Source organism: Nannobrachium achirus, assembly GCF_963921795.1.
Source record: "Nannobrachium achirus genome assembly, chromosome: 23".
In the NCBI taxonomy this organism is placed as follows: domain Eukaryota; kingdom Metazoa; phylum Chordata; class Actinopteri; order Myctophiformes; family Myctophidae; genus Nannobrachium; species Nannobrachium achirus.
The window spans coordinates 50150163-50167911 of NC_137830.1; the positions used below are offsets into that span (position 1 = coordinate 50150163).

Here is a 17749-nt window from a genome sequence, read left to right on the forward strand (position 1 = left end):
CTTACGATGTGGTCCTCCCATAATGTTATGATCTAACTAGGGATGGAAATCGGAATCGGCCAATATAAAAAATCGGCAGGTATGATATCAAACCGGGCGAATCTGTGACCGGCAGGTCACTGACATAAATACCGGTTTTATGCCAATTGTGTATGGCACTGAACAGCATGATGCTCTGGTCCTGTGACTAAAGTAAACATAATTAGTAAGTAGCAGCCAGTCTACTTAGTAGCAGCCTAAAGAATACAGATAATAATAATGATAATAATGATAATAATAATAAAACTTTATTTGTATAGCACCTTTCATGACATGAAATGCAGCTCAAAGCGCTTTACAGAGCAGAAGATGAAGCACAAGTTCTTAACAGAGAAAATAAACAAATAAATAGTTAATTAGAATGATTACAATAAAGCAGACATTGCACAAAACATTGACATAGCCATGTTTCCATAAACTTATTCGAATTAGGGAAGCGAATTATCAGAAATACGCATTAAGACAAAGCGAATTTAGCCCGTTTCCATTAAACTGGTGAAATGCGATTCTTGGGAGATCCTGCCTGGGTCCGTCTAACCGACGTGCTGTAAATACTTCCCGCAGGCTTGCCTTGCACACAGTGCACAGAGCTGGGATGGGGGCTGATTTTTTCAGGCCGAGAGACGTGAGGGCACTGCTGTGACTCGCTGCACACACGCATCCCGACCCAGAGCCGGTCGCACCGCCGCGGAGAAAGTGCAGCCGGCGGGAGCACAGAGCAAGCGACCCCGGCCAGGGCGCCCTGAGTGGCGTCCCCGAGCCGAGGCGGCCGCCCCGCTGCCCGGTTGAGTCCTCCGGGCAGACTGCATCCTGCAGCATCGCAGATGCGAGCTGCTGTGAGCTTGTACGGCCACTTGGCAGGCGCATCACGGTGTGATGACGAAGGGTCACTCCGTGTGCAACAACCGGTTTGTTTTGTGGGCTAACGCAATACAATGGACGTTAATTAAGCGGCGGGGGAAAGTGTTATAGGAGGACGATATGGACCAGAACGTCATATTTTATTCGCATTTATTGTCTGACCCGTTTCCATTCACTTATGCGCATTTAGTTTATTCGATAAAGGCTCAAAATCCTCCTCCAAGCGGATAATTTCTTTGGCGGATAATGAAAGTTTATTCGCATTTTGAAGTGTTTCCATAAAAAGATTTAGTGAATAAGCCGTTAATGCGCAAAAAGTGGCTTTATGGAAACACCACTAATAATAAGCCACTCCCGCCCTACTAATTGTTTATAGAAATTATAGCTACTTATAAGTACAGGAGGATGGAGCACTTCAGCTGGCCTTTTTATCACAGAGGATGTATGTACAGTTGGATAAACACAGCACACAGGGTACTAGGCAACAGAACAACATGAAAGCTTGTATGTGTGCATGGTCTGTCTGAATACAATCACTCATACTGACCATCATATAAACATTAACATATGTAGACACAGCCAAACATCAACACATATTCGTCATATAACGTCATCATGAGTCATGACCATATATGTGCATACTGTCAAAACATCCACCCCTGGCCATTCAATGCGGTTATGCCAACCGCCATTTTGGACGTTCAAAATGGCAGACATAATAAAATACATAATTTGTGCTATTGGCTTCTAGACAACCTAGAAACTTAATTAAACATACCGATCCTATGTTTTCTGGGTCAAGCAAGGAATCGAATGAGTAAACGATGGGTGTAAAATGTTCCGGACCCCCACCCCCTTTCTGGGGGTTATCTATTTTGGGACCTCCCAGAACAGCACGCCAGTTAATGTCAAATTTTCATATTAGAGTTATCTTGTAGGTTTTAAAACATCCTGAGTTCATTTATTACACTTTTAAAGCAGCCAGAATAACCTTTCTGACTTTTGATTGGGGTCTTTCCTCACCTAGGACCCCCCAGACAGACCCCTGAGCCTATCTCAGTAATAGCTCTGCTACTGCTCCAGAACAATGTTAAATTAGATCATAATTGAAGCATAAAAGTTATTGTAGCTGGGCTCTGAAAACAAAAAGGAGTAGTAGCAAATACCAGGGTTCTTCCACGGGGGGGGGGGGGGGTCCAGGACCCCTGGGGGGTCCTCAGAGTTATTACAGGGGGCCCGCCAAATCTTGATGGGATCGTTTGTTTTTACATTTGAAACTTTGAATGTTTTTTTTTGTTTTTTTTGTATCCTGGGTTTATGTATTGTACTTTGATGGTTTAGGATTCTCAGTATTATTTATAACGTTATAATTGACAGCTGTTACTGCAGGGATTGCAATAATAATAAAGAAGTAAGCAATTTACCCCGAGTGAGAGGACATTATGCTCTCATAATGTCCGCAGTGAGGGTGTTATCGGACGAGGCGCAGCCGAGTCCGATAACACACTCACTCAGGACATTATGAGAGCATAATGTCCGACCCCGAGTGGTAAATAGCTTTTCTACCACTTTTTCCCGTATACATGAAAGAAAACACATAGTTGTAACTTGCAAGGATCTTAAGTTACAATCATTATTGCCTATAAAACTTCCGCGAGACAGCAGATAGTTCCACCAACAACATCTTCTACTCACCAACAGATGGCGCCAACTCCATACTAATCCATGCGTCTAGCTTACAGCTAAGCTAACGTCAGTTAAAAGCACCGTTCCGGCCGTAAATAGAGGCTGTTCGCTTCCAGAAAGGCATAGGTTCAGAGAAAAGGGGCTTTAAAGTTGGCGGATTGCATTGGATCCAAATAAATCGGCGACGATAGTACGCACGTTAGTAAACATAGGACCGCTGCGACCTTCATTTGTTGGTTGGGGGACTACCTCCTGAAGTCCCCGGATGTACACTGAGGCGCATTGATCTCGGACACACAACTTTGCGGCAGTTGTCCTCTCATAACCTCCGGAATTTAGCCAATCAGAATCCAGTATTTGAACACGTGACTCGAAAAAGTGGTAGAATGCTATTTTTGGCTAAAGTTCTCCCCAGAATAGGGATGCGAGGATTCAAGTTGTTCATTTAAAGGAATTATCCTACAGTATCCCACAAACTGAGGACCCCCTAGGGGTCCAGTCAGGACCCCCTAGGGGGTCCAGTCAGGGAGAGAGGGCGAGATCATTTAGCGACCTACAACCGGGTTGCAACGTGGTCGGTAGTTTTCAGCGACCGGGCCGCTAAAGCGACCGACCGGGTCGCTAAATCTACCGACCGGGGCGCAAAATCTTCCGACCGGGTCGCTAGATCTACCAACCGGGTCGCTAAATCTACCGACCTAAAACTGCAGGCCGGTCGGTAGATTTAGCGACCTGGTCGCTGAAAACTACCGACCACGTTGCGACCCGGTTGTAGGTCGCTAAATGATCTCGCTCCTACTGCAGTCAGGACCCCCTAGGCCTAGGGTTCCAGCGAGGACCCCCTAGGGGTCCAGTCAGGACCCCCTGTTGAAGACCCATTCTACACTGTAAAGTTTAGTGTTAATTTAACTGTATGTGTACAAATGGAACCAATACACACACACACACACACACACACACACACACACACACACACACACACACACACACACACACACACACACACACACACACACACACACACACACACACACACACACACACACACACACACACACACACACACACACAGCCCATTGCAAAGCAATGGTGTTAAGATGTAGCAATAGACCGTATTCACACCGCGGCCATCTTGGATCACATGACGGTGGAGCGATGATCCCAAAATATGAGTTCTGTTCAACCAATTTATTTTGACCAAATTGACCAATGGGCAGATGACAACATCAACATCCCCAAAAGGATTAGAGCGCTACAGTAACAGGATTGATTACATCCATGGTAACAATATTCAAGGTTAGGTTGTACTGTGTACAAAGACTTATCTGTGCAGTGCTTGCTCCACCATCATATTAACCATTTGTTGTTAGATTGTTACTGATTAATATGCAAACATCATGATACAGTAAGTTAATATGATGGCAGAGCAAGCACTAGTCTGCACAGATACTGTAGCAAGTCTTTGTACAGAGTAACACTGCAACCTAACTACCATGAATATTGTGGATACCCTTCTTTTGAATCCTTTTTGGGATGTCGATGTTGTCATCTGCCCATTTGGTAAAAATAAATTGGTTGAACAGAACTCATATTTTGGGACCATCGCTCCATTGTTTACAAAGGTTTGTAATGCAGGCTGCCACCCCAGGTGGTCATGTGATCCAAGATGGCCGCAGTGTGAATAAGGTCTAACCACCCGTTTCTGAAAGACTTTACTGTAACATTATCTGCGGGACACTTCCGGTTAACAGCAGACATACAAGCTCACGTCGCGTCACAGATGCAACCGTTGTAAGCTTGTAGATCACATTCGGCTGCGACGCCGGAAATGCCGCTGGCCTTCTGCGCAATGCACCATGGGATGTTGGAAAGTTGTGGATAACGATTGTCATTGGTGATGATGTCACTAGTGATGTCACTGGTGTACGAAGACACTAAGGATAGAGAAGCATTTCACTTTGATGCCCTTCTTTATTTCATTAATATTTCAGCAGCTTTGACAGACAATACATCTTATTACGGTTTTCATTTCAATCTTTTTACTCCACCGGTTTTAAGGGGGTGGAGATTCCCAGATGGAGGCGGGGCTGTGTGATGATGAGAGAGGCGGAGTCTATCGGAGGCACAACAAAGAAGAATCTTCAGGTACAATCAAAAAGTGTTCAAAATCCTCCCTCTGCCTTTTCAAGTCTTCACGTTGCTGTAGTTGTGCAGAGGACATAGTCGTGTTCCACCTAATCTACACGAGCCAGAACCACCACTTAAAGACGCGACGTGAGCTTATAAATCGGCTGTTTACGGCGCGCTATTTTTTTAAATGTATTTAGAATGTTTGCCTGATGACATGCCTAACATAGGAATGTCAGGTTGCTCAACTTAAAGTGAACCGGGCCAGACCAAAGTGAACCGGGCCAGACCAAAGTGAACCGGGCCAGACCAAAGTGAACCGGGCCAGACCAAAGTGAACCGGGCCAGACCAAAGTGAGCGTTTAGTTCAAGTGGGGACTTGGACAGTCACGTACAGATCACGATGGACAATGGGGTGGATTGACGGACTGAACTCTGCGTTGTAAATAGGACTGTCCGTCGTGAAGAGCCCGTTTCGCCAGGAACACAAAATCAGTTTTGTTCCATTTGTGTCTGACAGCAGCAACACTGGGCAACACTTTGTCCGTGGAAATAAAAACTACACGTGAAACGTTATGCAAATATAGAAATTGACATAAAAGCACACGCACACACGCACACACAGGACTATATACTATAGCCAGGCAGCTCAAATGTGACCATATTTTACTTAGTCGCAGTTTCTAATATGCTTTATATTTATTGGATAACAGATGGGTCACGTTCCCTCCAATCCCCGGTTGCTTGAGAATAAGGGAGATGACATGGTAATCTCGCGCTAATTAGTCTAAAAGCGCGAAATCTTGCACAGATGTAGCCCAGGGTATGCTCTAATGATTTAGCTAGGGCGCCCGAGTCGGCGACCTTCGGGGTCGCCACAGCGGCCAAATCAAGTTGGGCTCCCATTGACTTTCTATACAGGAGGAAAATACCCAGAAAAACACTTTTTTCTGGGTATTTAAGTTGGATTTGAGGGGTCTATCTAGGGTTTGTAATGATGCTGAATCCATTGCAAGCATTTGTTTTGCACAAAAAACATTCCTTGGGCTACAAATGGCCCAAGAAAAGTTTTTTGGGTGTTTTCTGGAGCTGTGGCGACCCCGAAAGTCGCCGGCTCGGGCGCCCTAGCTAAATCATTAGAGCATGCCTTGGGCTACATCTGTGCAAAATTTGGCGCTTTTAGACTGATTAGCATGAGAAAAAAAAACCCTAAGGCCTCCGACTAACATGAATGCTCACCCATACATGCATCGTTTTCTGATGCCATTTCTAGCCCAAGGAATGTTTTTTGTGCAAAAAAATGCTTGCAATGGATTCAGCATGATGACAAACCCCTAGTTAGATCCCTCAGATCCTACTTAAATACCCAGAAAAAAAATGTTTTTCTGGGTATTTTCCTCCTGTATAGAAAGTCAATGGGAGCCCAACTTGATTTGGCCGCTGTGGCGACCCCGAAGGTTGCCGACTCGGGCGCCCTAGCTAAATCATTAGAGCATGCCCTGAGCTACATCTGTGCAAAAGTTCGCGCTTTTAGACTGATTAGCGCGAGATATCCTTAAGTCCCCCGACTATAAGCTACGGGACTGGAGGGAGCGGACAGTGCCCAGGTTTTCAAAGTGCTGCACACTAAAGCTATTTATTTACACGTAGAAAAATAGGGGGAAAGAAAGTCTGTGCAACTGAACTTTTTGGGAGAACACCGCCGCTAAAAAGCCACGGAACGGAATGTGACTCGTACCGCATACGAGTTCATTTATTCGCTGTAATGAAATGCTTGTTCTGGCTGCACACGCAAACACACACGCACGCACACGCACGCACGCACAGCATAAACAATGTCTGTAGAAAAAAAAAACTCTGCGTTATGCGTGTTCACATTCTTATACACATGGGCCTACTGTACACCCCACACTCTGAGCAACTAGATGTTGTCGTTTTCCCCTCCCCGATATGAAAGCGTTAAATTACATTAAGTTACATTACAGTGCAGTGCAAAATAAGTCACTTTTTTCTTTCTTTTTTTTTCGTAAAGACATTCCTCTGAAGATATGACATTCGATGTTCTTTCGCTCCCGTCTCGGCCATGAGGAAAGGAACTGAGGGATATCGTTTTAGTTTCTTCCTTTTGTATCTTTTAAAACGTAGATACAGACAGACAAACTGAAAACACACAGAACGATCGCGTCACACTCGAGAGAGTCTGCGTTCATTGCTTTGCGCTGCGTTAAAAAGTGTCAAAGTTGTGCGCTGGCAAAAATAAATCTGGGTGAACTGGGGCTTTGAGAGACTTTTTCCCTCACCCGCCCGACCGCCAAATTGTTGACGTCGCCTAGGATGAGTTAGCAAAAAAAATATGAAAAATGAAAAAAGAAAATAATCCACACAACAACAAAAAAAAAAACAGCCACGTTGCTTGCTAATGCTGCCTCCCGGCGCCTGCGGACAGAGAAAAGCCTGACCCTGACCCTGACCCTGACCCTGACCCTAACCCTGACCCTGACCCTGACCCTGACCCTGACCCTGACCCTGACCCTGACCCTGACCCTAACCCTAACCCTAACCCTAACCCTGACCCTGACCCTGACCCTGACCCTAACCCTGACCCTGACCCTGACCCTGACCCTGACCCTGACCCTGACCCTGACCCTAACCCTAACCCTAACCCTGACCCTGACCCTAACCCTAACCCTGACCCTGACCCTAACCCTGACCCTAACCCTGACCCTAACCCTGACCCTAACCCTGACCCTGACCCTGACCCTGACCCTGACCCTGATCCTGACCCTAACCCTGACCCTGACCCTGACCCTAACCCTAACCCTGACCCTAGCCCTGACCCTAACCCTGACCCTGACCCTAGCCCTGACCCTAACCCTAACCCTGACCCTAACCCTAACCCTGACCCTGACCCTGACCCTGACCCTGACCCTAACCCTGACCCTAACCCTGACCCTGACCCTAACCCTGACCCTAACCCTGACCCTGACCCTAACCCTGACCCTGACCCTGACCCTGACCCTGACCCTGACCCTGACCCTAACCCTGACCCTAACCTTGACCCTGACCCTAACCCTGACCCTAGCTGGTGTTGATCTTGAGACTCTTCATGCGGTGCAGAAGTGAGTCCTTCTCCATCTGGGCCTCGGCCAGCGCCATCTTGGCTCTGGAGAGTTCCACTTTCAGACACTCGTTCTCCTCCATCAGCATCTGAACAAACAACCCCAAAAAAAAGGTGACCAAGATTAGTGGAAAAGACTTGAACCTGTGTGTTTGCGCGTGTGTGAGTGTGTGTGTGTGTGTGTGTGTGTGTGTGTGTGTGTGTGTGTGTGTGTGTGTGTGTGCGTGCGTGCGTGCGTGCGTGCGTGTGTGTTAAGCTTCGGCGATATTAGGAAAACCTTTAATATTCGATAACGTTGTTGAATACCTCAATATCGATATTACTCACGATATTAGCAAAAACAATTGCATTGTATAGTTTTTTTTATGTTTTTCTGCTTTAGGTCCACTGCCTGCTTAACCCAGATAATGAATAGCATATCCTTTCATGCACACTGCACAGTACACATAGAATAAAGAAATTAAATGCCTTATTTCCATTTTCCAACAATGGTTTTATTGAAATAACCACACCTGGTTCCGCACCCAGGATAAGGGACGTGCAGAGAATGTTAGAGAGGCAGGGGCTGACATTTCTAAAACTGCCTTTTGGTGGAAATATGGAAAACAGCAGACCTCCAAGCTCACAGCGCCCTCTCGCTTGGAGGTCTGCTATTTTGGGTGCGTGATACCACACTGAACTAAGATACCACACTGAACTAAGCATCATCAACAGAGAGGGCAATTCTTTCAACACAAGATGCTGCATTCAAGTTCAGGAGAGTTTGGACAAGGCAATTCTCTTGAATGCTGCCTTCAGGTATGGCATGGAAAGAGGGGGCATTTGCATTTCTTTCACCATGGTAAAAACTGCATTCATGGTCTGGAGAGGGCACTTTTTACAGACGGATAAAGGGGCAGGGGCTCAAGCCCCCTTTGATGTCTATAGCCCCTTTTCCACTGAAATGGCCCAACACCACACCACACCACACCGCCCACTTGTGCCAGGTTTTCCACAACAAGGACCTGGGTAGAGTGGTGTGAAAGCAGTACTAAACGTGGTACTAAAAAGTATCCAATCTAGAGTAGGTCTGAGCTGGGCCAAACAGGGCCAAAACACTTCATAATGAATGATCACTCACTGACTTTTCATTTAGACCACCAGGATATAGTTGTAATACATGATAATAGATTTGTTTCTTACCGATAGGGGGACTTTTGTGCAGTTGAACATGTAGATATTTTTGTGTGGTGTGATGTTGTGTGGCACTAAAGCTGCAGTCTAAAAGGGGCTTATGTGTGCACGTGGCTGTGTAGCGACCGCGGTTTTCCCAGTGAACCTAAGCACAAAAATAAATAAAAAAATAAGACCTTAAACCTGGCGAAAACAGTTGCGTGCATTAGCGCAAGATGACAATAAAGGAAATCATTAAATTAACTTCTGAAAAGCCTACTAGGCCTTAAAACCTGGTGAAAACAGTTGTGTGCATTAGCGCAAGATTAGATGAGGATAAAGGAAATAATTAAATGGAAAACATTAAATTAACTTCTGAAAAGGCCTACACTAACCTACTAGTAAAACTAGTGGAACTGCGATCTAGCCACACGTGAATAATTGTGGTTGTAAACAATAACACAGACAATATAAATCCTTAGTCTAATAATGGGAAGAAGGGGTTATCATCATGGCCCCAAATAACTTTTAAATATCTTGCAATTGGCGACGAGTCTCTTCGGCAAGAGTGCCTCTCATTACATAAAGCTATATTATAACCTCTCCATCGATGGCAATAGTCAGTGGTATGGTGTTCCCCACACTCCCAGGCCCCCACCCTTGTGCTCAGGTTCACTGGGAAAACCGCGGTCGCGGCTGTGTAGGCGTGCTCCTCACCTTCTCTTTGCTGGACACGGAGGGGAGGAGGGGGAGGGGTTGGGTCTGCGTGGCTTTGGGGAGGGTGCAGATCACGGCCTCGGGGACCGGGCTCAGAGAGGTGTCAATCTGCGGTTGGTTCAGAGAGCTGTCACTCAGCCTCAACGCGCCGCCGCCACCGTCGTCGCAGTCCGTCCTGGCTTTGTCCTCTGCCGCCGGGCCGTTGTTCTCCACTGAGACCACAAGAGGGAGTAGCTGTGAGCCGCTTAAAGGGCCTACACCATGCTTTTAAAACTATATTTTTTGTATAAATATATGCTCAAAATTGAGTCTTAGACAGGTTTTAACCCTCAACGAACACTCTGACCATTCTTTTTGTTTGTTCTAGCTCTACTATAATGAGGCTCTCCAGCTGCAATACCAAAACGGCCTCTGTTTGCTCAGGGGCGCATCTAGTGGGGTTTTTCCACTCGTCCCCCCTCCCCTCCTCTTCACTCCTCCCCGGACCCCACGTTGACAACAAATAATGTTAATATTGGGCCAATACAAAAATAGGATAATGTTGCATCTCTGATTATAGCCTACTGTAGGCCTATGTTGTATGTTATAGGCCTACTGTCAAATGACACAGGGCGACCGTTGCTAGACCAGACATTACAGAAAGTTAATCTACATTAGACAATCAACCCCACCTGCATTGTATTTATGTATAAAAAAAAAAAAATGTTTTGAAAAAAATGTTTGAGAAAAAAAGAAAAGTTTTTTGAAAAAAAAGAAGTTTTTTGAAAAAAAAAAGAAAAGTTTTTTGAAAAAAAAGAAGTTTTTTGAAAAAAAAAGTTTTTAAAAAAAAAAAGTTTTTGAAAAAAAAAGTTTTTTGAAAAAAAATTTTTGAAAAAAAAAGTTTTTTGAAAAAAAAGTTTTGAAAAAAAAATTTTTTTTTGAAAAAAAAAAAATGTTTGGAAAAAAAAATGTTTGGAAATTATTATTATTATTATTATTTTTTTTTACTCTGAAAAAAAAAACGGGAAACGCGTGTGACGTCACACGGATCAACTCTCAGAACAGCACTGTTCTGAGAACCCGTGGAAAGCTTTTCATCTCTGTCTTCCCAAAACCAGAGAAAGACACAATGGTCAGAAATAGGACTTTGTGAGGATAGAAGGTGCCAGTGGGACCCCAAAAAAAGGTTTTAAAATAGAAAAAGTGAAAATTCATGGTGTAGGTCCTTTAACATCTGGACCAGGGGTTTTCAAAGTGGGTGACGGGGCACCCAGGGGTGCCGTGACGGCAGTCCAGGGGTGATGCGAGATCATTTGATAATATTTGGAATTTATTTGGACACTTGAAAAAATATTTAGTATCATTTTAAACTTGAAGTACAAAGTTATTTTCAGTCAGTTCTAACCAAAATGGCTATTATCTCAACGTTTTCCTCGCAACATAATCGCTAAAATATCGTCACTGCCGGGCAGAAACCTCGTATCTCCAAGTTTCAAATGTGTACGTCTTTTGGTAAAGCAAAGCCCTGCTTCATCACACAAGACTGTCGCACAAAACTAGTGAAAACAGCAGATCTACAAGCACGCAACGCAATGCGAGGCGTTGTGTGCTTGTAGATCGGCTGTTTTCACTAGTTTAGTACGTAGATGATAAATACAAAACGAACGGTTTTGGACATACAAGGTTTCCACCCGACAACGATGATATGCTATAAATATAAGGTGCTGGGAGTGAGAATTATAATGTAGGGGTGCCTCGGATTAAATAAATATTGAGATAAATATTGAGACAAAAAAAATTGGGAACCACTGATCTGGACGACGTCTATGCAGGACCAGTTATGAAATGAAACGGTGGTTGGAGGTGTAAGCATGTGGTCGTGTGTGTGTGTGTGTGTGTGTGTGTGTGCGTGCGTGCATCACCTCCTATAAAGAAGGAGCCGTCGTCTCGTCTGTGTATGACCAGACTGTCCACGTGCACGCTGATGGGGGAGGGCTCCGGGTCCGAGGGGTTCTCACGTGGTCCGTCGTCCTGTGGGAGAGACACACGTTGTGTTTGGTGAAACCCATTAACTCGGCGGGTGCCCACGCGTCCAACTCTTTGATGTCGCTGGAGGCCCACAACGTTTTTGACGCGTTTACTGTATTCACAGTATTAAATTTAAATCTCACTGTTAGGTCGGGGCTACGCCTGGATGTAGCCCATTCACCGCGGGTCGCTTCGAATCGACGCTGAGAACATCGCGCGGCCGTTTTTTCTCCATATAATCCAATGCATTTCCCCATCTTTAACGCCCTTTATCTCTGATGTTTGTTTTATGGCTAAAACTGTGGCGGGGTGCGGCAAAATGACCAACTTTTGATCGGCAATGAACAGCTATGATCAACACTGGTCCATACAGTAAGTTACACAATAACATCCTGTCTGCGGTCATGTGACCAAGTGAGGTCATGACGCATGCATTGACGCAGCAGGGCCGGATTCAATACAATGGTGGTGGGCCTGGGCAGCGAGAGGGGATAAATGGGGCTCAATCTAGGGGCACCCGATGTGTTAAAGAGTAGTTCACCCCCAAAATGACTTATTTTCTATTGATTACTCACGGAAAACCTACAGTGTGTTTCTATGTCAGTGGTTCTCAAACTTTTTTAATGTCAAGGACCTCCAAATATATGGATTTGGCCACGGATCTCAAAATATTTTGTTCCAGGGACCCCCAGAACAAATATTTGAGATACATTCAAAGATGTGCCCCAAAATGTCACGACTTTTAAAAAATGGCAAATCTACAATCTACTTTTTTGGGGGGCTTTTTCTGCCTTTATTTATAGGAGATAGAATGAACAGGAGGACAGCTGACCTTCATGTCCAGGTGTGTGTGTGTGTGTGTGTGTGTGTGTGTGTGTGTGTGTGTGTGTGTGTGACCTTCATGTCCAGGTGTGTGTGTGTGTGTGTGTGTGTGTGTGTGTGTGTGTGTGTGTGTGTGTGTGCTGACCTTCATGTCCAGGTGTGTGTGTGTGTGTGTGTGTGTGTGTGTGTGTGTGTGTGTGTGTGTGTGTGTGTGTTTGTGCGCTGACCTTCATGTCCAGGTGTGTGTGTGTGTGTGTGTGTGTGTGTCAAGGTTATTATAGTAAACGAAAACTAACTAAAAAACGAAAACTAGAATGGAAAAACATTTTAGTTAACTGAAATAAAAATAAAAACTAAGCTTTTTAAAAAAACGAAAACTAACTGAAACGGTATTGTGTGTTTACAAAACTAACTAAAATAAACTAAAATTATAGAGAAAATCTCCTTAGTTTTAGTCTTTTGTCTTTGTGGAAATAAAAAACACCAGTTGGTGAGGTCAAAGAGAGAAGTTGTATGTCTCAACATTCCTGCCACTCAACAATATGATGTTTTGTTGATTTTCTTTATTAGACAATACTTTTTCCGGAGCTTTTTTAATCTCACCCCTGACAAATACCCCATATTACGTAAAAGACTAAAACTAACACTAAAACTAATAAAAACTAAACTAAAACTAAGCATTTTCAAAAAATAAAAACGAAACGAAACTAGCAACCTCACTTTAAAAACTAATTAAAACTAAACTGTAATTGAAAACAAAACCTCAAAACTAATACAAATAAAAACTAATGGAAAAAACCAAAACTATTATAACCTTGGTGTGTGTGTGTGTGTGTGTGTGTGTGTATGTGTGTGTGACCTTCATGTCCAGGTGTGTGTGTGTGACCTTCATGTCCAGGTGTGTGTGTGTGTGTGTGTGTGTGTGTGTGTGTGTGTGTGTGTGTGTGTGTGTGTGTGCTGACCTTCATGTCCAGGTGTGTGTGTGTGTGTGTGTGTGTGTGTGTGTGTGTGTGTGCTGACCTTCATGTCCAGGTGTGTGTCCCCGACGATGATCTCCATGGGCAACACCTGTGGGGCCAAAAGGGAATAAATATCGTTAAGAGCAGGGCAGGAATTTCATTCCGTTGCCCCACAGTTCGGCCTTGTGACCCTCAAACCAACAGCATTTTAGTTTTCTTTATTCTGAACTCCCCAGAGTCCCCATCTTTAAACCAATCCAGTGACTCTGATTGGTGCAGGGCTGAGCATGGATCAGATTGTAAATACCATCATTTATCTATTTCACTGCAGATTAGGTTATAATCCCTAACCCTTAAATTCAACAAATTCTTTCAATGGACTAAAATCTTGTTTTATTTAATGGCCTTCCTGCCCTGGCATTTAGTCTTTGTGCCCTCAAAAAATTAACAACACCAAAGGCCAAGTGGCCTTGCCCATAAAATGACGAAATTCCAGGCCTGGTTAAGAGGATACAATGTCTCCACAATATGCCTTTTCAGAGATATCCTATATATCGTGATACAATGAAAATCCTGTTGAAATTGTTGATAGAGCAGATTCATTGCATTGCAGAATTCATTTAAACCTGCATTTTGGTCTAAATCAGTAGTTCTCAAACTTGAAAATGTCAAGGTCTCCCCTTAACTCTGACAGTATACAAATGAAACCAAATGGACCCGTAAGGGTTCCATTTGTATACTGTCAGAGTTACATACTTGTTAAGGGTCAATTTAGACCTCCCAAAAGGAACCCAGAGAGTCCCTGGACCCCACTTTGAGGACCACTGGTCTAAATGGTCTGTTACTCCTTTTTCTTTAAGTTTTTGTCTCCTTGTAGGTGGTTGTACTGTTAAGTAACTTGAAAAATCACACCCAATGTGAAGTGAGCGGTGGTCGTACTTGCATAACGTCTTCAATTGGTAATTGGTGATGTAATACAGGCTACACACACACACACACACATTGCTATGGCAAAACGCTGAGGAAAAAGACTAGAATATAGGTCTAGGATGTAATTGGTGATGTAATATGGCTACGCAAACACACATATTGCTATGGCAAAACGCTGAGGAAAAGTGGCTACAGACACACGCAGTCGCACAACCAATCTATGGAGCGGTTTACCACCGCTCAAAAATAACCATAAAAACCAACATGAAAAAGAATCGTGATAAGATTGTGTATCGCGTATCGCGATACAGCTTTGGGGAAAATATGTTTTTTTTCCCCATATCACCCCCTCACCTGCGTGTCCTGGTCGTCGTCCTCCAGGAAGGCGGCCAGGTTCCTCAGCGTGGACATCAGCAGCATGGCGCGGTAGCCGCTCACGCGCAGCCGCAGGAAGCCGTTGCGCTCCGCCAGCGGAGAGCGAGCGGCGGCGCGCGGCCCGCTCTCCAGGCGCGCCTGGACCTCCGGGCCCGGCCGCCGCGCTGGCAGGGGGCCGCCGGCCGTAGCCTCCTCCCCCCCGCCGCCTGGACGGAGAGAGAGAGAGAGAGAGAGAGAGAGAGAGAGAGAGAGAGAGAGAGAGAGAGGTTAGAATAACAAGGGAGATTAAAGGAGTAGTTCACCCTCAAAATGACCTTTTTTTTATTGATTACTCACACCAAGGAGACTTGAGTTCAATATGTATTTTTTGTTCTTATTTGTGGCATTCCTAAGACAAAAACAATTGATTATAGTAAATGTACCCCCCATTGATTCCGGATGGGGACCCAAATGTATTTGGGTCCCCATCTGGAATCAATGGGGGTACATTTATCATTTTGTGGTTGAACTAAAATGAGGGGCAGAGGTTATGAATTGGCATCCAGGGAGAGACAACAGAGGTAAAATACAGTACAAGGGTAAAGTGATGCTTGGATGAATCAAATTGTGTTAAGAAATGACAACGCTCTCTCTCTCTCTCTGTCCTGCATGGGAGAGAGAGAGAGAGAGAGAGAGAGAGAGAGAGAGAGAGAGAGAGAGAGAGTGAGAGAGAGAGAGAGCGAGAAAGGGAGGCTGAATCAGTGGAGTGAGACTGCAAAGTCTGCTGCAGTGGAAAGAGGAGGATGATGAGCCAAATTCTTGGCCCTGGTTACAAGGATTCACTGGGACAAGTCTTTGAATGTTTGAATGTCAAATCCTTCTAAGGTTTTTTTTTTTAATGTTACTATGTCAGTGCCCCCCCCCCCCCCCCCTAATAATTTGGGGACCCCCCTGGAACACTTCATGTCACACACACACAACCATGTTGGTCTGTCACGTGTACACAAAGCACCGCACAAAAGTACTCAAATAATTATGAAACACTCACACTGACCAACATTACACGAACGCACAAACGCACAAACGCACACACACACACACACACACACACACACACACACACACACACACACACACACACACACACACACAGCTCAGTGGGTGCAACTCAACATGTCTGTGTGTGTCTGTGAAGCATGCAGTCCAACAGATGGAGAAACAGACATGAACAGGAACACACTGCTCTAAACAAGCAGGAGTTATTTTATCCAGGCATTCATCATAGTCAGAGCGTTTCAGGCAAAAATCGTGCACTTTATGAAAGAAGCATGACATTTGGCACACAGTTAGAACATGCCATCCCTTCCAAGAAACGGCCCCCACAAAACTGTGAAAAGCATGATGACTCATCACTAAATCATAGTTTTATTGCCAAATTATGGGCCAGTTTTTAGCTCAAGGAATGTTTTTCCTGCAAAACAAATGTTTGCATTGGATTCAGAATCCCGAAAAACACCTAGTTTGACCCCTCAGATGCTACTTAAAGCATATTTATTTTTTGTATTATTTTACTGTATAGTAAAGTCTATGAGAGCCCAACTTTGATTGGCTCCCACAAGTTTCCCAAGACAAATCTGCGATGCCCCTATAGCCAAAAATGTTCCATATGGCATGTTCTAACTGTGTGCCAAATTTCATGCTTCTTTCATAAAGTGCACGATTCCATCAAAATACTGCCCGAAACGCCTGGACTATCAAACACTCTACTATACAGGGCAGCTTACAAAGTGCAAGATCAGGGTGAATCCATGGCGTTGCACACAGAGCTGAAGCAGCAGTCCATACATGTTTAAACGCAACGCCCAAAACCCACTGGCTTCAAATGAAAACAAACATGGATTTATTCTTTGATCAGACTTTGTGTGCAAGGCCTTTAGAGCAGTGGTTCTCATCCTTGTCTGGATCAAGGTAGTGTAGGCCAGTCAATCTGAGGTTTGACCCAAAAAGAAATTGCACTAGTAATGGTTCAAGGTTTTTTATGATCCTTAGGATCATCCAAAAAACATGTTAAAAATCGTCCAAAATATTCTTAGTGGATCAAGGTAAATTCAGGGGGTTAACTAACTAGGGCTTTTTCATGATTCCGAATCCATTGCAAGCAATTGTTTTGCACAAAAAACATTCCTCGGGCTAAAAATTGACCCACCCAAAAGTGTGAAAAGTGATGACTCAGTTTTTGTCCAGGGTAATGTTTTTCGTGCAAAACAAATGCTTGCAATGGATTCAGAATCATGAAAACCCACTAGTTAGACCCCTCACATGCTTGGGGGGTCTTTTTTTCCTGTATAGTAAGTGAAGGGACCCAAACTTGAACCCCCTGAATTTACCTTGATCCACTAAGAATATTTTTTAAACTTTTAACATGTGTTTTATCGCTACCGCTATGTTGGTTTGTTTACTGTTGAGTGAGAAAATGACCCCCCCCCCCCCCCACACACACACACACACAGGTTGAGAACCACTGCCTTAGAGACAAACGACAGAGTAAGGGTCACGTACTTTTAAGTAGAGGAAAACAATTAACCACTTAAACTCTCTATACTTCGCTGTAGAGGTCCCCCAGCCCAGGGGTCCACCAGGGGTCCCCAGTCCTGGGGTCCCCCGGCCCAGGGGTCCCCCAGTCGCCCCTGACTTGGCTCCGTTCTTTTCCCCCTCAACACCAAACAGAGCATCTACAAGCTTGCTGCAACTCGCAGCAGATCATCTATTTTCACCGAATGTTCGCCGGGTATGACATCCCAAGAATAGAGAGCCTAAGGTTCAAGTGGTTAAGATCTCACACACACACACACACACACACACACACACACACACACACACACACACACACACACACACACACACACACACACACACACACACACACACACACACACACACACACACACACACACACACACACACACACACACAGCTC

General features: G+C 44.6%; 1 protein-coding gene across 1 annotated transcript in view; it reads right to left on the minus strand.

Moving 5' to 3' along the window:
• LOC308308964 (protein NLRC3-like) overlaps window positions 1-1592 on the minus strand; it is a gene marked incomplete at both ends in the record, with an annotated part of 47602 nt that extends 46010 nt beyond the window's left edge. Inside the window, one exon of the mRNA XM_080754417.1 lies at window positions 1587-1592. Coding sequence (XP_080610543.1) covers window positions 1587-1592 — 6 coding nt within the window. The remainder of the gene's footprint in view (window positions 1-1586) is intronic.
• Window positions 1593-17749: the final 16157 nt, after the last annotated feature.